General features: G+C 44.3%; 1 protein-coding gene across 17 annotated transcripts in view; it reads left to right on the top strand.

Moving 5' to 3' along the window:
- ADGRL2 (adhesion G protein-coupled receptor L2) overlaps positions 1–25,026 on the top strand; it is a 377,345-nt gene that overhangs the window by 279,880 nt on the left and 72,439 nt on the right. For all 17 annotated transcript variants that reach the window (XM_030207177.1, XM_030207180.1, XM_030207178.1 and 14 more), the window contains 3 exons: positions 7,321–7,617; positions 8,309–8,412; positions 9,924–10,109. In XM_030207177.1, coding sequence (XP_030063037.1) covers positions 7,321–7,617; positions 8,309–8,412; positions 9,924–10,109 — 587 coding nt within the window. The remainder of the gene's footprint in view (positions 1–7,320; positions 7,618–8,308; positions 8,413–9,923; positions 10,110–25,026) is intronic.

The raw sequence follows: 25,026 nt of genomic DNA on the forward strand, positions 1-25,026 counted from the left end.
TGTTAGAGCCATGGCAGCGTCAGTGGCCCACTTGAAGTCAGCCACTATTGAAGAGATCTGCAAGGCTGCGACGTGGTCATCTGTCCACACATTCACATCACATTACTGCCTCCAGCAGGATACCCGACGCGACAGTCGGTTCGGGCAGTCGGTGCTGCAGAATCTGTTTGGGGTGTAAATCCAACTCCACCCTCCAGGACCCGAATTTATTCTGGTCAGGCTGCACTCTCAGTTAGTTGTTCTTCGTAGGTCAATTTTCTGTTGTACCCTCGCCGTTGCGAGGTTCAATTGACCTGGGTTCTTGTTTTGAGTGAGCCTGAGAGCTAGGGATACCCCAGTCGTGAGAACAAGCAGCCTGCTTGTCCTCGGAGAAAGTGAATGATACATACCTGTAGCAGGTGTTCTCCGAGGACAGCAGGCTGATTGTTCTCACCTACCCTCCCTCCTCCCCTTTGGAGTTGCGTTTTCATGTTGTTTCTTGCTTGTCATTCAACTGGCGGGAACGGTCACGCACGAGCGGGAAGACGGCCGCGCATGCGCGGTGGGCGTGCCCCGCGTGCGGACCGCCCGCGAAGCTTCTTCCGGTTGGTGGGGGCTGCCGCGGACGTCACCCAGTCGTGAGAACAATCAGCCTGCTGTCCTCGGAGAACACCTGCTACAGGTATGTATCATTCACTTTAATGCAGTTTATTAATAGGGCACTATAATTATGGTCTTGAACCAGTTTCATTTTTTGCACTTGTTTAATTTTGGGACTTTGTGAAAGAGATGCAGTAAGGGACTAAGTAAAGAGAGCATCATTCAATGTAGCCACAGTTTGAGTCCCAGTGCACTTCTATGACACAACCATCAAATTTGCATTCCTCCCTTGTCCCCTAAGAGCACTCCCAAGTTTTTCAAAACAAAAATAATTTAGGGGGTCTTTTACTAAAGGTTAGCTCGAGTTATCTGCAGCAGGTCACATTTTATTCCTATGGACCCCCTTAATATCTATCCATGTATCTAATTCAGCGCCAACTCTGGTTGAGGTAGGGCAGCCATTCAATAATTTATAAGGGCACAACCCTCCCACTATATGACCTCATTAGCCTCTCTCTTCATATTGAACTGATGCTAAAAAGTAAGGGACCCTTTTAGTAAAGCTTAATTCTCACTAGTGGACATTAGTGTGCACTAAGTGCCACGTGACCCATAGGTGTAAAATAGGACTTGCAGCATTTAGCACGCATTCATTTTCGTTAATGCGCACAAAAAAAGCTCCTAACTAAACAAAACACTTCCCCCCCCCCCTCCCGATATTTAAAGGCATTTAAGAAGCCATGTCCTGCTGAATATTGCTGGTTAGTGGCTAGCCAGTTATATTGAGCGATTAGCAATCCGCCGATTTTTGGCATATCACCGATTAACTTTAATGGCCATATTTGGCTGCATGGCAAGGCAGTCCTATCTTTGGCCAGTTTGACTTTGACTGGCCAGGACTGAATATCGACTTGGCAGATCAGAGTCAAACCAGCCAAAAGTAAACCAGTTATTCAACGCTGGTCATCGGAAACAGCCTGGCATTGAATATCCAGTTTTAACGCTGACTGCAGGAGTTAGCCGGGCTAACTCCCACATGCTGAACATCGGCTTCTTTATTTTGCAGCATCTGTCGAAACAACACATATCAGGAATGGTGTTAAATGACCGTGTTTCATCTGTCGAAGTAGATTATAGCGCTCAAAGGCAAAGGGACACATGCAACTCAGGACTCAGCAGATGTCTGAATCCTTTGCATATCTTTCTCCACTTTATAGCCTCCACTCTCCCACTAATTTTCCTTGTAAACTAGCACTTCAACTTTTTATTCTTAATTTCGCTGTATGTTCAGCCAATTCTGTTGACTGCATTAAGCAATTTAGATGCTGTCACTTAGAGGCCCGTTTCCTAAAGCTTAGCACGCGTTAACGGAATTAGTGCATGCTTAACATTGGGATTTGCATCGCTTTGTCCTCACTCAAATAATGAATACTCCAGACTGTTGTTTCTTACTACCTTTCCCTCTCTTTTCTGTATATCTCTTTTCTTTCCTGAGTTGTAGCTCCTTTTCTTTTGGGTTTTATGGTACTTTTTTGTATTTTAACTATTCGTAAACCTCTTTAATTTTTATGAAAGGCTGTATATTAAGTTTTAATAAATTAAACTATATCAAGTTGGAAAAAAACATTGTCGCAGCTTTATTCAAAAGCAATTCACATTTGTCGTAATATAAAAACTACTTACAACTCTGTTATCTAGTTCATAAGCAACCTTCACTTGTATTTATCAACCTTATTTTTGCAGCTAGTTGGTGATGACCCATGCTTTGTCATCAAGGCCTCACCTCTGCTTGTGGCAGTCTTGCACACAAGCAACTCCCCCCCCCCCCCCCCCCACCATAAAATATTTTACTTATGTTTCCTTTAATAAAGGCTGCTTGTGAATTTCTATGGCTTCCCCATAGCTGCGACTCTTTCACCCACTCCACCCCAACAGACACCAACATAAATCGTCAAAAAAAACTATAACCTCAAAATTAACTTAATTCTCCATCCCTTTAAAAAAAAAATCCCACTCTGTACAACATAGGAGGGCTGGATGGGGATTTAAAATAATAAACTTATGACTTTGCGCTACCTCACACCACACACAGCTCTGACTTTTTCTCACAAACTGACCGCCCAACTGACATCAACATTTTTCCTTTACACCCTTTTCCCACCCCTCAACTGATCATAAAGTCCTTGTTCTTCTTTCATTTCCCTCAGTGTCCCAGGCTCAACCTTTCACCCTTTTCTCTCTTTTTACAGTTTCCTGACAAATAATCACCCTTCAATATTACTGCATCAAAACCTCCTTCCTCTTCCTTCACCCTCCTTCCTTTGAAACCTTTCTTTATTGTCCTCATATTACAATATTATTTCTATGAAACTTTGAAATTCCTTCCCCTTCTTTACTACCCATTCCCCCTCCCTCTTAGCCAGAAAATTATCCCTCAAGCAGCGAGGCCAATGTTATCTGGCCCTCTGCTAATTCATCGGGGCCCTCTAAATGCTAAAAAGCCCATTGGTAGAAAATGGGCTTCTTAGCATTAAGCGTGCACGAATTCCATTAGTGCACACTAAGCTTTAGTAAAAGGGTCCCTTGATGTTTGACAAGTAAAATGCATGACTTTTCTGCACCATTACAGTTTCTGTAATTAAAGTGAGTAACATTAAAATTCTCTTCTTGTGAAAACCTTTATTGCAATGTTTCCTGATAAATGCAATGTGAATTTCATTGCCCTTATGACTTGTCACCTAATTGCAGATCCTTGAGAGCTGTCCCAAGTTTTATTGATGCATTTCTCTTGGGACAAAAATAGCCCAAATGATAAAAGAATTACATGAAAAAAGGCTTTAATAACTGAGTACTAATTGCAATATTGTTAATACAAATTTCCGTGATTAAATGTGTGCTAATTAGCACAGAGAGCTATGTGAAGTGCAGTATGATAGTACTAATAAGCCCCCCCACTGTGTTCCTCCGCTGTCCCTCCCCACCCCCACCTGATTCAGCAGCGGCTTTTTTACACTCCTGCGATGATGCCTCTGACAAATGCTAATGGAGAAAGCATTGAAAGCCTAGCTGGGTTGTAATCTGGAGGAAATGAGAGGTTTCACAAGATGTCAGATGCGTATTTCTAGTGAAGATACAAGATGGTTTGAATAGGATTGAATAGAAGTTGACCAGGCATATAAAGTTCATCTCCATTAAGTATGCAATCTTCTAATGCTCAGTAAATAAGGCTATGAAGTTAGATGTGCTCAAGATATGTTTTGAAATAGTAAAGGGGGGGGGGGGGGGACAGTATTCCCTTGATCCTGGGAATACTGTGTTCCAAGAAATGGGTTGAGAACCACTGGAGTAGATATTTATTGTGGCGTTTAGAAACTCTCTGAGAGGCTAATTTTGGGGAGATTTCAGAAAGGGTTTCATCAGCAGGAATTTGGATCCATTTTGGCTTACACTTTCAGTTACTCTCCTGCAGTTGATCTAGTTTTGTCTCCACATATTTAAGGTTGAAAAGCTTTATAGAAGCCAGAAGAGACACCAGTGAACATTCTGAACTCTGGAAAAATGTCTTAGAATTTTCTGGTAAAACTGTCAAGGTTTTGATTGAAATCTTTTGACAGCTGGGACTGCACCACCACTGTTTGTAAATAGGATCCACCACTGGAAAAGACATGAGCTTTATACTGATTTCTTTGAAATGGAAAGGGAAATACATCATGGTAGTTGTGTGCATTGTTTTTTTCATTTTGGGTTTCTACATTAATATAATATTTAGTTGTGAATCCTGCATTAAAATTCTTTGCCCAAAACGTATGCCATTTTGACAGAAATGATTGTTCTGTACTTGCCAAAGGCATGAATTAGTTGGGGTTTTTGTGCTTTCTTTATCGCGAAAAAGAATGAACATTAAAACAACACATGCACGCTAGCTTATCTTCTGTTGGGATCTAATCAGGCATGGCTGAATTCTCTCGAGCAAGAATAGCTGCTGGAAGGGTAGACATTGCATTAATTATTTTCTCAAAAGCTATAGAAAGGGAGGCATGAATTTTGTAGCTTTTTTTATTATTATTATTTCATGCCCTAGGTTTGAACAAAACTTGAGGATTGGTGTTTTGTTATACTGAATTTATTTTTTTCATCTATTTGTTTATTTAGATTTTTCTTAAACTCAGTGTGAGTTACATTCAAGCACAGTAGGTATTTCCCTGTCCCCAGAGTCAAGGACATAGGTACCATTAAGTTAGCCCACAAAATGCCCAGGGGCTGCTGACCAGTGGAAGGGGCCACCTAACATAAAGCCTTCCCTCAGTCCTCGACTCCCCTCCCCACTGCCCGCAGTCCTGCATCTCTTCTTTCTATCAAAACCGTCTTAACCTACCAGAGGTCACCAACAGCAGCAGTGATTCACCCCCACTGCCTTCAGCCTTCCTCTTTGATGTGCCCTGTATTCTATTTCTAGTTAGCTGTTGCTGATTCTGTATTTAGAGGCTCTCTCTGTATTTTGCAGCAGTGTATTCTGCTAGTGTTTAGTTTCTGTGTCTGTCTTGTTCTGTTTTTCCAGTAGAAAGTATATTGGTATTCTAGGGTACTGCCTTTTAAAGGTAGGGTTATTGCTGTTTAAATCCTGGATGTTGGTACTGCTTTATTATAACAGGTTTTACATACAGAGGTCTGGAATGGATGTTTTACGGAGTTTGGTTAAAGGAGTTCTGAAGGTTCCACGCTCCCCCTGGTTCCTGCTATCATGGGAGATGTGGAGGGGCATAATCGAACGGTGACAACCATCTCTAAGGGTGCCCATCTCTAAGGACGTCCAGGCGAAGGGGCGGGGAAACCCATATTATCGAAACAAGATGGGCGTCCATCTTTTGTTTCGATAATACGGTCGGGGACGCCCAAATCTCAACATTTAGATCGACCTTGGAGATGTTCGTCCCTGGTTTTTGGCCATAATGGAAACTAAGGATGTCCATCTCAAAAACGACCAAATCCAAGTCATTTGGCAGTGGGAGGAGCCAGCATTCGTAGTGCACTGGTCCCCCTGACATGCCAGGACACTAACCAGGCACCCTAGGGGGCACTGCAGTGGAATTCACAAATTGCTCCCAGGTGCATAGCTCCCTTACCTTCAGTGCTGAGCCCCCCAGCCCCCCCCCCAAAACCCACTCCCCACAACTGTACACCACTGCCATAGCTCTAAGGGGTGAGGGGGGCACCTAGGTGTGGGTACAGTGGGTTTGTGGTGGGTTTTGAAGGGCTCACATTTACCACCACAAGTGTAACAGGTGGGGGGGGGATGGGCCTGGGTCCGCCTGCCTGAAGTGCACTGCACCCACTAAAACTGCTCCAGGGACCTGCATACTGCTGTCATAGAGCTGGGTATGACATTTGAGGCTGGCATAGAGGCTGGCAAAAAAAAAATTTTTTAAGGTTTTTTTTTTTTTTTTTTTTTAGGATGGGAAGGGGGTTGGTGACCACTGGGGGAGTAAGGGGAGGTCATCCCCGATTCCCTCCTGTGGTCATCTGGTCAGTTTGTGCACCTTTTTGAGGCTTGTTCGTGAAAAAAAATGGACCAAGTAAAGTCGACCAAATGCTCAGCAGGGACGCCCTTCTTTTTTCCATTATCGGCCGAGGATAATGGAGGAGTAGCCTAGTGGTTAGTGCAGTGGACTTTGATCCTGGGGAACTGAGTTCGATTCCCACTGCAGCTCCTTGTGACTCTGGACAAGTCACTTAACCCTCCATTGCCCCTGGTACAAAATAAGTACCTGAACATATGTAAACCGCTTTGAATGTAGTTGCAAAAACCTCAGAAAGGCAGTATATCAAGTCCCATTTCCCTTTCCCTTAAGCACGCCCCAGTCCCGCCTTTGCTACGCCTCTGACACACCCCCGAGAACTTTGGTCATCCACGTGATGGACTGCAGTTGAGGGCGCCCAAAATCGGCTTTCGATTATGCCGATTTGGGCAACCCTGTGAGAAGAACGCCCATCTCCCGATATGTATCGGAAGATTGGTGCCCTTCTCTTTCAAAAATGCCCCTGTTGGTGTTATAAGTCCCCATCTTAATTTTTCTACCCGGGGCTCATTAAGTCCTAGCTATGCCACTGCCCCAGAAGGCTTACGCTCTAAACTTGCATCTGAGGCAATGGAGGGTTAAGTGACTTACCCAAGATCACAAGGAGCAGAAGCGGTATTTGAGCTGGGCTTCCCTGGTTGTCAGCCCGGTGCACTAAACACTAAGCTACTCCTTAGCTCCATTAGTTTGAATTACTGTTTTATCCCTGTGTTTTTAAATATAGAAGAATTTATTTGGTTTTCACTATCCAATAGCATATAGAATTGTACTTTATCTATAGCCTCTTAGCTTTAAGAATGTAGTAGTCCATAGGAACATGAGAAATGTCACAACTAGGTCAGACCAAAAATCCATTGAGCCCAGTATCCAGTCTAGAGCCCAAACCAGATCCACAAATCCCTGGATCTCAAAATGTAGACATTTATTTTAAATGTCCACAAATGTTAGAAGGTTACAAAGAAATTTGATAGGAAACTTCTGGAACTGAAAACAAAAATCGACTCAGCTTTGCTCCCCCAGGTGTTTTCAGAGTAACAGCCAGAAACTTCATCAAGAAACTGACTCGGTTGATTTGAACACATAGAAAGTTGGTCTTAAATTCCTGTGATACAAGTTTATTGCTCTCTGTTTTTATTTTTATTATACTCCAATTTTCTTTCCACAGTGCCTATCACAGCCACGACAATTACTTCTTCAGCTGAGCTATACAAAACCACAGTGTCAACTACAACCATTGCTTCACAGAAAATCCCAATGAGCACAACTTTAGCTGGAGGCATAAAAGAAGGAAGCAGAGGACCCAAACCTCCACCGCTGATTTCTACAACCAAACTTCCTTCAGTGACTAGTGCTTTTCCTCTGCCAGAGAGGTTTTGTGAAGCTGATGAAAAGAGGGGTATCAGCTGGCCTCAGACACAAAGAGGAATAATAGTTGAACGGCCTTGTCCAAAAGGAACGCGAGGTAATTTTGTCAAATTCTATCACCCTACCACCCGCAACCTCATAAAATGTTCTTATTGTTAATAAATGTTTTCTGTTTTGTGTGTGCATGCATATATTTAAAACTCAATATCAGCAATCAAAGAATACTAAGTGGTGATTTTTTTTTTTTAGACTTTTGAGGTAAGATCCAGTACAGGCGATATGTAGGTTGTAAGCTGTAAGTGTCATAAGAAGATGGACATCTAATTAGCATGCATGTTTTCAAATAATTCAGATCATTGTTTGAGGACTGCAGCAACTTTTGCTTACAGCTGCTTTCCTCATTATGGCTGTTCTTTGGGTTCTTTCCCAGAAAAGATAGGTTTAATTTGATTTATTAACTTATTATTTGGCTTTTGCACAAAGCGTTCAAGCAGAGTACATTATAAAAATGTATACAGTTTAGAATGAAAATACAAATAATCATAGACAAATCTGACTATAATAGGTTTTTTCATTTGTCAAAAGTAGGTTTTGATAATCTTTCAGTGATTTGACCTTACTGTGTTTGGATTCTACACCATTTCTTTACACTTCTAGTAGTTGTCATCTGCTTCCATTAGTTTTCATTTCTGATACAACAGAGTGGGGATAAAACAATAACTGATTTCCTGACTGCACGCAGAAAGAATGGTTTCAATTTCACTGTTCATTTTGTACATCTGCTCTAGGAACTGCCTCATATCTCTGCATGGTTTCCACTGGCACATGGAACCCTAAGGGCCCTGATCTCGGCAACTGCACCTCACACTGGGTGAATCAGCTGGCTCAGAAGGTTAGTTGGAACCTTTTAATATTATACACTCTGATGATGAAGGGTTTTAACTCTATATAAATAATTCAGTTTCATACATTGAAACTATCTTTATGACTCTTTGTTCAGTTTGCTAGCAGAATTTATACATGCATTCATCTGCTAACCATTTATTGAAAGTTAATTTCATATGTTTCCTGTCATGCTGTTTTTAAAAGGATGCTTGTAATCCATCCATGCTAGCATAATTTCATTCATACTTAGCTTGTTTTGATGATCAAAAGACAAATATTTGATTAGTCTAATAAATCAAAAAGCATTGACTGTGTTACAAGCTCTGCAATTGGAAAACAGATGTTTACTTGGCAAAAGATTATGATAGAATAAAGTTCTACAAATATGAGTTAACATAAAATCACAATTAGAAAACTGTATTCTGTTTTGTGGCTGCATCCCTACCGAAGTTGTTTCGGAAAAACAAGACAATTTATAGTCAGTACTAGTTGCTGTAGATTATACATACACGTTCGCTCCTCTTATGTTGGGAAGGGCTGGGGAGCTTGGGGCTGTTCAGCTTGGAGGGGAGATGGTTGAGGGGAGATATGATTGAGGTCTACAAAATCCTGAGTGGTGTAGAATGAGTAGATGTGAATCTATTTTTTTTTATTGTTTCAAATAGTAGAAAGACTAGGGGACACTCAATGAAGTTACATGGAAATACTTTTAAAACAAATAGGAGGAAATATTTCTTTACTCAATGAATAAGCTCTGGAACTCATTGCCGGAGGGTATGGTATCATCGGTTAGTGTATCTGGGTTTAAAAAGGGTTTGGACAAGTTCCTGGAGGAAAAGTGCATAGTCTACTATTAAGGTAGACATGGGGAAGCCACTGCTTGCCCTGGGATTGGTAAAGTGGGATATTGCTACTGTTTGGGTTCTGCCAGGTACTTGTGAACTGGATTGTCCACTGTTGGAAACAGGATGCAGGGCTAGATGGAACATTGGTCTGACCCAGTATGGCTGTTATTATGTTCCTGTGACACTATAAAAGCAGGTTTCTAAGCATCTAACAAGTGTTCAAATAGGTGAAGATATAGAAAATTGGCAGCTTGGTTTGTTTTGATGCTGTTAAGAATGGAGGAGTAGCCTAGTGGTTAGTGCCGTGTGGACTTTGATCCTGGGGAACTGAGTTCAATTCCCACTGCTGCAGCTCCTTGTGACTCTGGGCAAGTCACTTAACCCTCCATTGCCCCTGGTACAAAATAAGTACCTGAATATATGTAAACCACTTTGAATGTAGTTGCAAAAACCTCAGAAAGGCGATATATCAAGTCCCATTTCCCTTCCCTTTTATCTGTCAAGAATTTAACAATTGTTAATCTTGTGGACATCTTTTTTTTTTTTTTTTGTCCATTTGTTATAGATTTTTAACATAGTATTTCACTTTTGCAAAAGTATGTTGGGAAAGTAAAATGGAGAGCCTTGAATAGAAGAAAGATCCCTACTGAGATGATGTAAATTATCTTTTTAGATCAGAAGTGGAGAAAATGCTGCTAGTCTTGCCAATGAGCTGGCGAAACACACCAAAGGCCCAATCTTTGCTGGCGATGTGAGTTCTTCAGTGAGGCTGATGGAGCAGCTGGTGGACATTCTGGATGCACAACTGCAAGAATTGAGGCCTAATGAAAAGGACCCTGTAGGGAGGAATTACAACAAGGTAACTAACAAATTTCACTTGATTTCGAAAAACCAATTCTTGTCTTTTTTTGTGAATTGTCTCCTCTCTACCTTTTTTTTTTTTTTTTTATTCATGAAGCGGAAGTATGTTCCAAGTTAACATGAAAAAAACCCAATACATTGCTTAGTTAAGGCAGTGATACTGAAGTTAGCCCCATTGAGTGTTAGAATAGTAAGGTGAAAAATGCTTATTACATTTTATATATTAAAAACGCACAGGTTTTATATTATTAAAAAGTGCATTCAGGTTCGATGAAAGTTTTCTAACTCATTTAGAACTGTAACAGACTAAAGAAGATAAGAAAATGTAACCCATGTTACTGAGGTTAAAAGGAAAACTTAATAATTAATATATCAGCTAATATTCCCTCTTTATGTATATACTAATCATTAATGTACTGTTGTGATCGCCAAACAGGAAAATATGGTTGTCTTTCCCTATTTTCTTTGGGTTTGCCCTCTGTGAAGAATGTTCTGTTAGATTCCTCAGCAATTCTGACCTGTGGGTACTATTGTTCTGGGTGCATAATATAGTAGATAGTAACAGATCAGGATCTCAAAAGATATTGGCTGCCGAGATGATATTGCCCGTTATCTAGTCAATTTTTATTTATGTACCATTCTGGGATGCTGGGGCAGAGCAGTTCCCAAACTTAAGGCAGCATTCTGCTCTTCACATTTCTTTAACCCTGTTCCTCCTACTGCTTCCTATATCTGCCCTAAGCATACTTAAGTTCTATCATCTCTATAATTATCAATCTAATGAGATTGCAATCTAATTTGCTAAATCCTATAGAATTAAAATGATTGTAGAAACAGATACAATAAACATATTTTCCACATTATTCACCACCAGCCCAATATTCAAAAAAGATTTAACCAGGCAGCTTAAACCCCGCTGAGCAACCGGGCACACGGTATTTAGTGGCATTTAACCATTTAATGCTGCTGAATATCACTGTTAACCAGCCATCTCTTAACCGGTTAGGTTAGGGGCAGGCTGGGGTGGATCATAGGTGGAGCACACACATAGCCGTTTAGCAACAATTTTCAGAGGCCCTTTTAATAAGCCACGTAAGCGTCTATTGGCGCCGAAATGGAGTTAGAACCCGGCTACCACATGGCTCTTGTGGTAATGAAAAATAAATTTTAGATGCACGTATCGGATGCGCGCCAAGTGGCATTTGATGTACGTAGGCCGTTACCACCCGGTTACCGTGTGAGACTTTACTGCTAGGTCAATGGCTGGTGGTAAGGTCTCAGACCCAAAATAGACGCATGCCAGTTTTGATTTTGCTGCACGTCCATTTTTGTCAAAAATTTTAAAAAGGCATTTTATGTAGGCATGCTGAAAAATGGATCTGCATGCGCCCAAAACATGCGCCTACACTACCGCAGGCCATTTTTCAGCACACCTTAGTAAAAGGACCCCTCAGTGCGCTAACTGGCTAAGTAACCATGTATAAAGGCTGTCCTAACTCATGCGCTAAAGTCTAATATCAGCTGGCACTTAGTTAACTTCTGGTTGACCGCTGAGACCCAAATGGTCAATGCCTGGAGCCGCACATTCCCTAGCATTAAATATCCGGGGTCAGTTTGGCCCACAACTATGAGCGACTGTTTACCGCCCTGGGCTGAATATCAGGTGGCATGTATTTAACCAAGCATTTATTTATAAAAATTATGTTTGATTGCATTTTGCCAATTTTATTTCTTCAAAAAATTAGAATAAAACTTAGGGCCCTGTTTACTAAGCCGCACTGTTAGCGCACTAACACTGGAGACACCCATAGGAATATATGGCCCTTAGAATAAAATGGGGTAAGCAAATGGATTTGTTGCTTTTTAAATAATAAATAAATTAAGACCTGAAACTTCAGATCAGAATATCTTATGTTGCTGTCTTCTTACAGTTAACCTTCTCACCCAATTTTCTGCCGTTCTCAGGGAGGCAGCAAACATATTAGTACTCACTGCAGTTTACTGCTACTGGGCTTTGATGCAAGGAATGGGGTAGGAGGAGAATGCATCCATCTGAGAGAAACTAAGTGGACTTCTTGCCCAGAGATCTGGAATTTTCAGATTCTCTTGACAGCTGTGTGTGGCTTTGAATTGTAAAACTACGACTTTTGTGAGTCAGATTCTTGAGTATTGACAAGAAGAAATATGAAATCAGTTTATTTCTGGCCCAATAAAAGGAAAAAAGTTAATAGGTATGAGTCACGCATTTGATATACCATTTTATGTGATATAACTGAAGCTGTTTACATATTATATACAGGCATTTTCTCTGTCCTTAGTGTGCTCACAAACTTAAGTTTTTTTTGTTTGTTTTTGTTTTCTTTTTTAATTGTACCAAAGACAATGGAGAGTAAAGTGAGTTGCCCAAGGTCACAAACAGCCACAGTGGGAATTGAACCTGGTTCTCAATCCACTGCACTAACCATTAGGCTACTCCTCCATGTGAAGAGAAAAGCCAGATATACATTAACAAGTTCTTCACTGCGGCCTGCCTAGTCTCACAAATATTTCTTTTTACTGTGCCTAATAGAGCTGGACCCACAGTGTAACTTACTAAAAAAAAAAAAGCATAGGAGTCTGAATCTCCAGACCTTGGGGTCTTAAGTTGCTGCTCGTCTTCAAAAGCTGGACTGCCATTATGATGATCAGTTGTTCTTTGAGACTAGGATGGACCTTGCTGCAGCTAATACACGCAAGCTTCCAGAGAAGTCTGTGGAACCACGCCTCAAACATTTTGAAGCTAGAGCCCTTTTAGCCATGTGTATTAAAGGACCTAACTAAGGGCCCCTTTTTACCAAGCTGCGGTAAAAGGAGCCCTGTAGTAGCATCGGCCCATAGATTTGCCGTGCGCAAGACCCCTTTTACCACAGTAGGTAAAAGGTAAAAAAAAAAAAAAAGGAAATGGCTGTGTGGTAAGTGCACACTTGTCATGTGGCCCTTACCGTCACCTATTTAGGAGGCGGTAAGGGTTCCCGTGGTAACCCGCACAAAAAAGAAAAAAATGGAGTGCGGTGGGCCGGCGCTTGTGCTGGATTGGTGCATCAACGCCTCGATAGCTCTGCCACGGCATTGTAATAGGGCTCCTAAATCTTCCAGACTACAGGGAGGTAGAAGCTGAGCCCAAGTTTCCAGAAGCATCTAAGTACCCGCAGTAATAATGCTGACATGAAGTAATGCAGTTGTTCAGTCTGTTGTATCAAAAGACGTTAGTTTTCTGTAGGCTATCTCTGCTCACAAGACAGGTAAATGTCTGAAAGTGAACAAAGATATGGGGCCAGATGGGATACATCCCAGAACACTGAGGGAACTCAGAGAAATCTTAGCAGGGCCTCTTAAGGATTTATTTAATACATCCTTAGAGATTGGAAACTGGCTGACCGATGACAGAGGGTGGTAGTAAATGGAATTTGCTAGGAGGAAAGGAAGGTGAGTAGTGGAGTGCCTCAGTTGTTGATATCGGGACTGATTCTGTTTAATATGTTTGTGAGAGACATTGCTGAAGGGTTAGAAGGAGAAGTTTGCTTTTTTGCAGATGAGACAAAGATTGCCAATAGGGTAGACACCCCACAGGGAGTAGAAACCATGAGAAGAGATCTCCAGACTGTTACTATATGCACATATGGTTTTTGCATCAGGGGCACTGAGAACTATGTTTCTTGTTTTGTTTTGTTTTTCTGATAATGAACTAATACAGGCATTCGTAGAAGGGGCTTGACTTCAGTGAATCCTGCATGAGTTGTCTCACAATGAGTTTGCCGTGGCCTTTACTCTAGGGACTGATAGCCTGAACCCTTTCTCCTCCAAGATTGTGACCTGTGCAGTAGGAGTTTAAAAAAATATTTGTGATGGGCTTACCAGGTGGCTTAGGTGGTGAGTGCTCCTCACTGCCATGCAGAAGGTTCTAGGTAGGCTGCGTCTGGGGATCATGGTTTAAGGATGGCACCTAATAACCAGATTTAGGGTTCATGAGTCAGGGCTCTAAAATAATTTTTTGTTCACTGCACCTAATCAAGGACTGCCATGGCAGTGACCAGACTAGGTGTATTGGGGATGAAATAAGGAAGAAAAAAGACTCCTGGTAGTTACAAATGAAGGTTCATGTTGCCAAGAAATGACACTTGCTTAAAAGCTGATGTACAGATGCTGCTTCCAAGAGACATGCTTTTTTGTAGGTATAAATCTGATCAGTCCTAAGTTTAAAATGTTAGCAGCTGCCAAAGTACAGATTTGAACTGAGGAAATCTGCATTTAGTTCTCAGTGTAAGCATTTCCAGGGAACTTGGAACTTTTTCCCTCAGGTACAAGATCCAACTACGTAAGACTTTTCTTAAGAGAGTGAGCCTGGGGAGAAAGCTGGAGGGGTCATTGGAATAGAAGAGAGTACAGGGAAAATTGTTACATAGAACAACTAGTTCAATCAAGAAGGAAGAAGGCTGTCAATTTTCTCAGTGTGGGAAAAATCGATTGCAGGTTTGATCTGAATGTCATTGGAAAAAAAATACATAATCTTTCTTAGGAGCTTTCTCGTAAACTTAAGGATTCCCTAGGAAAGGGGAACGACTTCAGCATGATTGCAGACTCTCAATCAGCTTGTGAAAATGCATGTCATAGGGATGAGGGGCTTATTACCACTACTTTCTTTTCCCAAAAACTTTCAGTAGATTAAGACCTAATTTGAACAACTAGAAACTGAACGTGTTTAGCTTTAGCATAGAAAGCATTTGTTCTCTGATTAAAAAAACAAACAAACCATCAAGCCAAGAGATTTTCCTATACCCTGGGCCTGGAGGATGTACAATCGCACCTGCTGATTGCATCCTCTGATCATAGGTGCTTCAGGTTCACCCTGGCCTAGTTAAATATCATTATTAATACAGGATCTTTTTTTTTTCTCCCTTTTTTGCTTTCTCAGCCAGTATTTTGTTTATCAGAGTATTCGTAATGCTGATGGTTCTACTCAGGAGAGCCTATTTGTCCTGTGATTGTATGTATTTATTTAGTCATCATTATAGCAAAACAATTTTCAGAAATGTAATAAGCAGAAGAAAAACTAGTGACAATTAGTCATCCTAACACAGTTAAGCCAAACACAGATAGGAAGAGAGAGGCAGTAGCATAAGATCAAATATCCTCAGAGAAATATGTAGCGGGACACACAAAGAAGGAAAATGCAAATAGATTTGTAGGATTTAAAGATGAAAGGCTTCTTCAAGCAGCCAAGTTTTCACAATACAATACAAGGTACTTATTTTCTGCATCTTACCGAAGGTTTACAGTGGATTACAAGAGATATAATTGGACAGCCCTGCCCTCCAGTATATTAGCAGACAATTCCACAACTTCAGGGCCACACGACTGAAACAGGCAAGGCGGGAAAATTCAAGTCAATAATGTCAAAGGCAAATAAATAACCAGAAAGTCGGCTTCAGATGATCTTAGTGCACAAGTCAAGTGACATGTAGCCAAAGCAGAATGCAAATATAGTGGGATACCCAGGCAAAGCCTCTGATAAGGTAACATTAATATACTTTAAAGCTTATCCCTACATAGGCAGCCAGCACTGCTCCAGAAGAGAAGAGACGTGGGCTGAGAGCTTGATCTTATATATCGTTTTAACTGCTGTTAAGTCATTCAACCAGCGTAGTGGACCACCTGCTAGAGCAGGGAATTGGCAACTGTGGTTCTCAAGGGCTACAACCCAGTCAAGTTGTATGCGTGAGATCTATTTGCATACAATGGAAGCAATACATGCAAATCAATCTCGTGCACATTCGTTGTGGGAATCCTGAAAATCTGACTGGGTTTGGCCCTTGAAGTCTATGTTTGCCCACTCCTGTGCTAGAGAGAGTTGCAGTAGTCCGAGGAGGATCATAAAGAGTGCAACTGTCTTGGCGCAAGTAATGCTTTCCTCAGCACTTCAAAAAGGTGAGACATAAAAGATAAATTACAATCAAGGAGAAGCCCTAGTGACAAAATAGTATTTTTCAAGGGAACAAAGTCTCCAGTGAAACATGGCAAAATAAAGGGAGAACTTTATTTTTCACAAATGAAATTCCCCTCATATTTCTGGGAGTTAAGTGTCAACTTGTGGGAGGCCAGCTAACCACAGCCAGGGATAGGCTAGACTACAGAGCTACTACTAAGGAGAAAAAGGTGAGGAACTTCTCAGCTGAGGAGTTTACCAAGTAGTGAGGTAATTATAAGTGATGTCAGCTCATCTCCTATAGGATGGGTCATAGTTAAGAACAATGGATGCCATTCAGGTGCCACCTCAAATTTGTCATGGGGAGAAAAGGATTCTGGTTCTAGAAAGGGCTCTAAGGAGACAGAGGCTACCAGAGGAAGCCAAGGATTTTCTCTCCTTTTTCCTCTCTTTCACTTATCTATTCAAGATTCATGAGAATCTGTGTTGCACTTGAACTTTCAGTGTTTGCTGGAGATTGAACTGTGAAATACTACAGACTTTTTTTTTTAATACTGTGGAACGTTTTGTATTGCATTAAAAAAAAAAATCTTAGTAAAGTTTATTTTTCTAGTTTGAAACAACACTCAACATTTGGAGTTTTCTTTGAGACTGCAAGATCCCTTTGGGCCTCACAACTCTATCTTTCTCCCATTTTAGAATTTGTGTTCCAAACACTACGGCTAGATTTCTTACTCTGCAGCTTTTGAAAGGGTGTTCCATTAGGTTTATAACAATTCAACTTTACTTAGGTGCCCAGGACACATATAAATTACCAGAACACAAGTCTATATGTGTGTCCACACATGCATAAATATTCTCGTTATGCACTATTCTATAACATGGTATTTAAATGTGATGGCGCATAATTTGAAAATGAGTGAACACATGGACAGAATGGTAGTGAGACAGAATACTATAATTTATGTATATTTTTTGGCAGACTAGGCACATGCTTTTTTTTTTTCTTTTTCTTTTTTTGTTCTCTGAGACTTCCTTGGTTTCCAGAGCTGCTAAATCTTTTCAGACTGCCTGAAGTTTCAAATGTTGTAAGACACATTCCTGTTTTCCACCGAATCTAGTTTATGAAGCTGACAACCTTGAGGTTGACAAGGTGACTGCTATGAGTATTTTCAAGTTCATTAGAGACCAGGGAGACGTCTATCAGTAAAGGCTATCATGCTGACTAGGAAACAGTTGCCCTAGAAGAAGTACTTCAGAACATGAACAACGGCAAGATTTTGATTTTTTTTTTTTTTTCTTTCAGGTTTAGGTCTGAATGTTAGAAACAGAAGCCACATGAATCTCTTCTGTACTAACATCAGAGGATTGATTGATTGTGTTTGTCTTCCTGGATGTGGTGAGGCTCTCAGTGTAACAAATTTTTCTTCTGGTAGTGCCTGTTGAAAGTTGTGTTTTTTAAAATTTCTTTGTTTTATTCAGCATTCATTTGATCTTACAGATTCAATTTCTGTTAGTTTCCTAATTTTATTGCTTTTTTTTTCTTAGCCAGTAAAATTAATTAGGAAGTTTTGTTCTCTTTCACCTTTTTTTTTTTTTAATCCTTCCCCCCTTCCTCCATAAAAGGAAGGAACTGGCCATTTTTTTTTTTTGTTACATTTGTACCCCGCGCTATCCCACTCATGGCAGGCTCAATGCGGCTTACATGGGGCAATGGAGGGTTAAGTGACTTGCCCAGAGTCACAAGGAGCTGCCTGTGCTGGGAATCGAACTCAGTTCCCCAGGACCAAAGTCCACCACCCTAACCACTAGGCCACTCCTCATTTGTTAATCTCAAAGTTAATTTTTCTTGACTAACATAAAAAGATTTTGTCCATTGTGGGAGTCATTTACGTGCATATAACATTGCCTTTAATAGGGCTGAAAACGACTGTCTGGCTCAGTCTACAATTCTTTCTCCCCAGCTTTCTTGAACTCTGATACCATTCTTATCTCCACCACCTCCCCTGGGAGGATGTTTTATGCATCCACTAGCCTTTCAGGAAAGTAATTCCTCAGATTACACCTGAGTCTTTCCCTTTTCCCTCATTCCAGGGCCTCCTTTCCTTTGAAAGATATCACCAAAACAGGCAGAATAGGGTATCCCGATAGGTTGCAATAGAGACCATAGTAGACCAGATGTCTTTAAGGAAAAAACAGACAAAAGATTGCAAATTAGCACTCTCAACTGTTGAGCAAGATGTAAATAGGAACAAACAACGTTTGAAATGTCTATAATATGTGAATGCCAGAAGCCTAAGAAATAAAATGGGAGAGTTAGAATATATTGCACTAAATGAAGAATTAGATATAATAGGCATCTCTGAGACCTGGTGGAAAGAGGATAACCAGTGGGACATTGTCATACCAGGGTACAAATTATGTCATAGTGATAGGGTGGATAGAATTGGGGGGGGGGGGGGGGGGTACTATTGTAAGTTAAGGAGGGTCTTCGAATCCCAATGAGGAAAGGCTAAAGTGGCTAGGGCTCTTCTGTTTGGAAAAAAGATGGCTGAAGGGAGATATGATAGAGGTCTATAAAATAATGAGTGGAGTGAAAAGGGTAGACGTGAATTGCTTGTTTCCATATCATCAAGCTGATCAATCCATAGACTGGTGGGTTGTGTCCATCTACCAGCAGGTGGAGATAGAGAGCAAACTTTTGCCTCCCTATATGTGGTCATGTGCTGCCGGAAACTCCTCAGTATGTTCTCTATCTCAGCAGGTGGTGGTCACACACAGCAGCAGCTCTGGCTAGGCCTCCAAGCCTAATTTTTAGGTTTTGTTGAGTGCCTGGGGTTGAGGGCTCTTTTGAGCAAGTGCAAACCTGGTGGTGCCAGGTCCCTCCTTTTCTCCCCCCTCCCGCTGGCTCCGTTAAAAAAAAAAAAAAAAAAAATTTTGAACGTCCTTAAAGGCGTTTATTTCGACGTTTATTTAAGCGTCTATTGCAGCTACTCACTGGGACACCAGGTCGTTACAACTCGGAGCGGACAGCAGGTAATTCTTACCTTTTTATAGCGGGCAGGGGGTTCCCCGATTCTTCTCCTCGTGGCATATGGTGTCGGAGGGCGAGGGCGCAAAGGGTCGCTCCCCGGGTCGCTTGAGCGCTTCTAGAGGGGATGCGGGGGTCTTCAAGCCTGATTCGCCCTTGTTGGGTGACAGTTTCGTGACCGATGAATGTCCCGGTCCTTCCTCCGGCGTGGCGGTTTTTCCCGCCATAAACGCCCATCCCCCGCTCCTCGCCTCCGCCATCTTGGCCGGCCACGCGGCTCGGACGGCTTCTTCTTGGGCCGCCCTTGAGGTTGGAGACTTTAATGCCATGAACGCCCTTAATTTGGGCGACGGCACAGAAGCGGCTAAAGTTAAGAGCCGTTCTTCCCGCGCGGCTCCTTCGCGGAGTTTCGCGCCGGACGCCATTTTGGATGCGCAGCATGTCTCTCCCCCGCTATTGCGAGCGCCGGTTGAGGGTGCGTCTAGGGCTGTTGCCCAGACTGCGGAAGTGCACAGTCTGGGGGGTTTCTCCCCCGAGTTTGTTTTGCTGCTGCATCAGGCCTTCCTCATGCACAACGCTGCCCCTGCTCCCTCGTCTGGTAAAGAGGTTGAGGTTCCCAGAGGTAAACGCCCTCGGGTTGATTCCCAGGCCTTGGAGGAATTTGTCTCCTCCGATGTAGATGAGGGCAGCGTGTCTGAGGTCTCCCAATGGTCCTTTGCGGATTCCTTGGAGGAGACGGATCCCCGCTCGGATGGAGCGGATGACCCCTCTGCAGCGCGGCTTTTTAGCCCAGAGGATTTGCCCAACCTGTTGTTACAGGCCATGGACACTTTGAAGATTTCCTCTCCGGAGGACGTCTCTCCCTCAGCCCCTGTTGGCTCTGCCATTATGCTGGGGACGAAGCGCCCGCCTAGAACCTTCCACGTGCATGATGCCATGCACACCTTAATTTCGGCTCAATGGGATGTCCCAGAAGCGAGCCTTAAAGTGGCTAGGGCTATGTCCCGCCTCTATCCTTTGGCTGTGAGTGAACGTGAGGCCTATCTGTGGCCTACCGTGGATTCTTTAATCACTGCGGTGACTAAGAAAACGGCGTTGCCGGTGGAAGGTGGCACAGCCCTAAAGGACGCCCAAGACAGAAGATTGGAGGCGGCCTTAAGGTCGTCCTTTGAGGCGGCTGCTTTAAGTTTGCAGGCCTCAGTTTGCGGCTCCTATGTGGCCAGGGCGTGCCTGACTATGGTGCAGCGGGCTTCCCCCTCGGATCATTCCTTGAGGGCTGATTGGCCGGCCCTGGAATCGGGCTTAGCCTATTTGGCAGACTTGCTGTATGATGTCTTGAGGGCCTCAGCGAAAGGCATGGCTCAGACAATCTCTGCGCGGCGGTGGCTTTGGCTGAAACATTGGTCTGCTGACCACGCCTCTAAATCCCGCCTGGCTAGGTTGCCTTTTAAAGGCAAGCTGCTCTTTGGGGTCGAGCTGGACAAAATCGTGACCGATCTCGGCACGTCTAAGGGCAAGAAATTACCAGAGGTCAGGGCTCGGGCTAGTACTCGTCCCGGTACCTTCAGAGGACGGTTGCAGGAAGCCCGTCGGTACCGCCCGGGCAAGTCGGGCTCTGCCCCCTCTTCCTTCAAGAGGAATTTCTCCCCCAAGCAGCATTCCTTTCGCAGAGACCGCCGTCCCGGAGGTGCTCCCTCCGGTCCTCCCCCAGGGTCTCGTACCCAATGACGGGGTCTTGGTCCACGCCCCAGTGCAGATTGGAGGACGGCTGTCCTCGTTTCTGGGCGAGTGGACCACAATAACTTCAGACGCGTGGGTGCTGGAAGTCATCAGAGACGGCTACAAACTAGAGTTCTGCCGACCCTTAAAAGACGGGTTTGTACTCTCTCCCTGCAAGTCTCCGGTCAAAGCTGTGGCAGTGCAGCAGACCTTGGACAATCTGATCCGCCTGGGCGCGGTCGTTCCGGTGCCAGAAGGTCAGCTTGGCAAGGGACGTTACTCCATTTACTTTGTGGTACCAAAGAAAGGAGGTTCTGTCCGGCCTATCCTCGACCTCAAAGGGGTCAATCGGGCCTTGAAAGTGCGGCACTTTCGCATGGAGACTCTCCGCTCTGTTATAGCGGCAGTGAAGGCAGGAGAGTTCCTGGCATCCTTGGACATCAAGGAAGCGTACCTGCATATTCCCATCTGGCCTCCTCATCAACGCTTTCTGCGTTTTGCAGTCCTGGGACGACACTTCCAGTTCAGAGCCCTCCCGTTCGGGTTGGCTACTGCTCCGCGGACCTTTTCCAAAGTAATGGTGGTCATCGCGGCCTTCCTACGAAAGGAAGGGGTACAAGTCCATCCTTATCTGGACGACTGGTTGATCCGAGCCCCCTCTTATGCAGAGTGCGGCAAAGCTGTGGACCGGGTAGTTGCTCTTTTGAGCTCCCTGGGATGGATCATCAACTGGGAGAAGAGCCAGCTGCGCCCGACTCAGTCCCTGGAGTACCTGGGAGTTCGATTCGACACCCAAGTGGGCAGAGTATTCCTGCCAGACAATCGGATTGTCAAACTTCAGGCTCAGGTGGACCAGTTCCTAGTAGCCTCTCCCCTTCGGGCTTGGGACTATGTGCAGCTGTTGGGCTCTATGACGGCCACGATGGAAGTTGTGCCCTGGGCCAGGGCTCATATGAGACCGCTTCAACACTCTTTGCTGCAGCGCTGGACTCCGATGTCGGAGGATTATGCTGTGCGCCTTCCCTTGGACCCAGCAGTGCGCAAGGCGCTGAGCTGGTGGATGCAGACAGACAAGTTGTCTGCGGGAATGCCTCTGGTGACCCCAGAGTGGATTGTCGTCACGACGGACGCCTCGTTGTCGGGCTGGGGAGCCCACTGCTTGGGAAGGACAGCGCAGGGGCTCTGGTCTCCTGCAGAGGCAAAGTGGTCTATCAACCTCCTGGAACTCAGAGCCATTCGGTTGGTGCTTTTGGAGTTCATCCCGGTACTGGTGTTGAAGCCTGTACGGGTCCTGTCGGACAATGCCACGGCTGTGGCCTATGTCAACCGCCAGGGAGGTACCAAGAGCGCCCCTCTAGCCAAGGAGGCTATGAATCTTTGCCAGTGGGCGGAAGTGAACATGGAGCAGCTTTCAGCGGCCCACATTGCCGGAGTCATGAATGTCAAGGCGGACTTTCTCAGTCGCCATACCTTGGAGCCCGGAGAGTGGCAGCTATCTGCTCAGGCGTTCTTGGACATCACGAAGCGCTGGGGCCAGCCGAGCCTAGATCTGATGGCGTCATCGGCCAATTGCCAAGTGCCGCGCTTTTTCAGCAGAGGACGGGACCCTCGATCCCTGGGAGTAGATGCTCTTCTCCAACAGTGGCCGACACAAGAGCTTCTCTGTGTTCCCGCCCTGGCCCATGTTGGGCAGGGTGCTAGACCGGGTGGCAAAGCATCCCGGCAGGGTAATCCTGGTGGGTCCGGATTGGCCCAGGCGTCCCTGGTATGCGGACTTGATCAGGCTCTCAGTCGACGATCCTCTGCGGCTGTCAGTGGAGCAGGGCCTGTTACATCAGGGTCCCGTGGTGATGGAGGATCCCTCCCCCTTTGGTCTTACGGCCTGGCTATTGAGCGGCAGCGTCTGAGGAAGAAGGGCTTCTCAGACAGGGTCATCGCCACTATGCTGAGAGCGAGGAAGCGCTCTACTTCTACTGCTTACGCCAGGGTTTGGCGTATCTTTGCAGCGTGGTGCGAAGCAGGCTCACTTTCTCCCTTCACTGCTCCAATTTCTTCAGTGTTGGCGTTCCTGCAAGAAGGTCTGGAGAAAGGCCTGTCGCTCAGTTCCCTTAAAGTCCAGGTAGCGGCTCTGGCTTGCTTCAGGGGCCGCCTGAAGGGTGCTTCCCTGGCTTCGCAGCCAGATGTGGTGCGCTTTCTCAAGGGAGTTAATCACCTGCGCCCTCCTCTGCACTCAGTGGTGCCTGCGTGGAATCTCAACCTGGTACTAAGAGCATTGCAGAAGCCGCCTTTTGAACCCTTGTCGAGGGCATCTCTGAAAGACCTGACGTTGAAAGCAGTCTTTTTGGTGGCTATCACTTCAGCCAGAAGAGTTTCCGAGCTCCAGGCGCTCTCATGTCGAGAGCCTTTTCTGCAGTTCACTGAGGCAGGAGTGACTATTCGCACAGTGCCTTCCTTCCTGCCCAAGATTGTTTCTCGCTTCCATGTGAATCAGCAGCTCTGTCTCCCTTCCTTTCGTAGGGAGGACTACCCAGAGGAGTACTCTGCTCTTAAATATCTGGATGTGAGACGAGTCTTCATCAGATACTTGGAAGTGACCAATGATTTCCGGAAATCGGATCATCTGTTTGTCCTGTTTGCAGGTCCTCGTAAGGGTCTGCAGGCTGCTAAGCCTACAGTGGCAAGATGGGTCAAGGAAGCCATTGCAGCGGCTTATGTGGCCGCGGGGAAGGTGCCGCCTATCCAGCTGAAGGCTCACTCCACGAGAGCTCAGGCGGCCTCGATGGCAGAGGCCGGATCCGTCTCCTTGGAAGAGATATGCAAGGCGGCAACTTGGGCTTCGGCTCATACATTCTCCAAGCATTACCGTTTGACTGTGGCTGCACGGGCGGAGGCCCGGTTTGGAGCTTCAGTGTTGAGGTCAGGGATTTCAATGTCCCGCCCTGGGTGAGTACTGCTTCGGTACATCCCACCAGTCTATGGATTGATCAGCTTGATGATATGGAAGGTAAAATTATGTATAATCATACCTGATAATTTTCTTTCCATTAATCATAGCTGATCAATCCATAGCCCCTCCCAGATATCTGTACTGTTTTTATTCTGGTTGCATTTCAGGTTCAAGTTTAGTCTTCAGTTACTTCAGAAAGACTTCGTGTTCAAGTTTTTTCACTTGGATTCTTCAAGAGTTAAGACGAGTTTGTGTTACAGTGAGCTGCTGCATTCCTCTCCCCTCCGTTTTACGGGGCTGGATTGAGACTTAAAATTCTGCCGGCACTCCCTCCCGCTTCGTGCGGCTGTAGGGCAGCTTTGTACCCCTCCCGCTTCGGCGGTGTTAGGGTCAGTCAGCTCCTCCCGCGGTTGCGGTTGCAGGATAAGCCAGATCCCCCCGCATCGGCGGGTGTGGTGTCCCTCCCCCGCTCCGAGGGATGAGCTGGACGGATTCCCCTCCCCCACTTGTGTGGGGATGAGCTGGGTTAATTCCCCTCCCCCGTTTCGGCGGTGGTGAGCTGGGCAGAGTGTCCCTTCGTGGGTGTAATTCTCTAAGTGCTGAGTCCTGCGGATGGAGCTTTGATATCGACATACTGAGGAGTTTCCGGCAGCACATGACCACATATAGGGAGGCAAAAGTTTGCTCTCTATCTCCACCTGCTGGTAGATGGACACAACCCACCAGTCTATGGATTGATCAGCTATGATTAATGGAAAGAAAATTATCAGGTATGATTATACATAATTTTACCTTACTCTTTCCAAACATACTAGGACTAGGGGGCCAACATGTAATTAAACTCTGGAATTGTTGCCAGAGAATGTAGTAAAAGCAGTTAGCTTAGCAAAAGGTTTGGTTAGTTTCCTAAAAGAAAAGTCCATATGCCATTATTAAAATGGACTTGGGGAAAATCCACTGCTTATTTCTAGGATAAGCAGCATAAAATGTATTGTACTGTTCTGGGATCTTGCCAGGTGCTTGTAACCTGGATTGGCCACTGTTGTTATTATTATTACATTTGTACCCCGCGTTTTCCCACATAATGCAGGCTCAATGCGGCTTACATAGTAATTTGAAATACAAAGTTAATAGAATTTTAATAAAACAGTAGAAAACAGTGTAAAGTTGGGCTTAGTAGTGTATGATAAGTTGAGCTAGATAATATATGACTAGGATAAAAGAGGGTAGATAGGATAGTGTAATTTGGGAGAAAG

This window comes from Microcaecilia unicolor, chromosome 6, assembly GCF_901765095.1.
Source record: "Microcaecilia unicolor chromosome 6, aMicUni1.1, whole genome shotgun sequence".
Taxonomy (NCBI): Eukaryota; Metazoa; Chordata; class Amphibia; order Gymnophiona; family Siphonopidae; genus Microcaecilia; species Microcaecilia unicolor.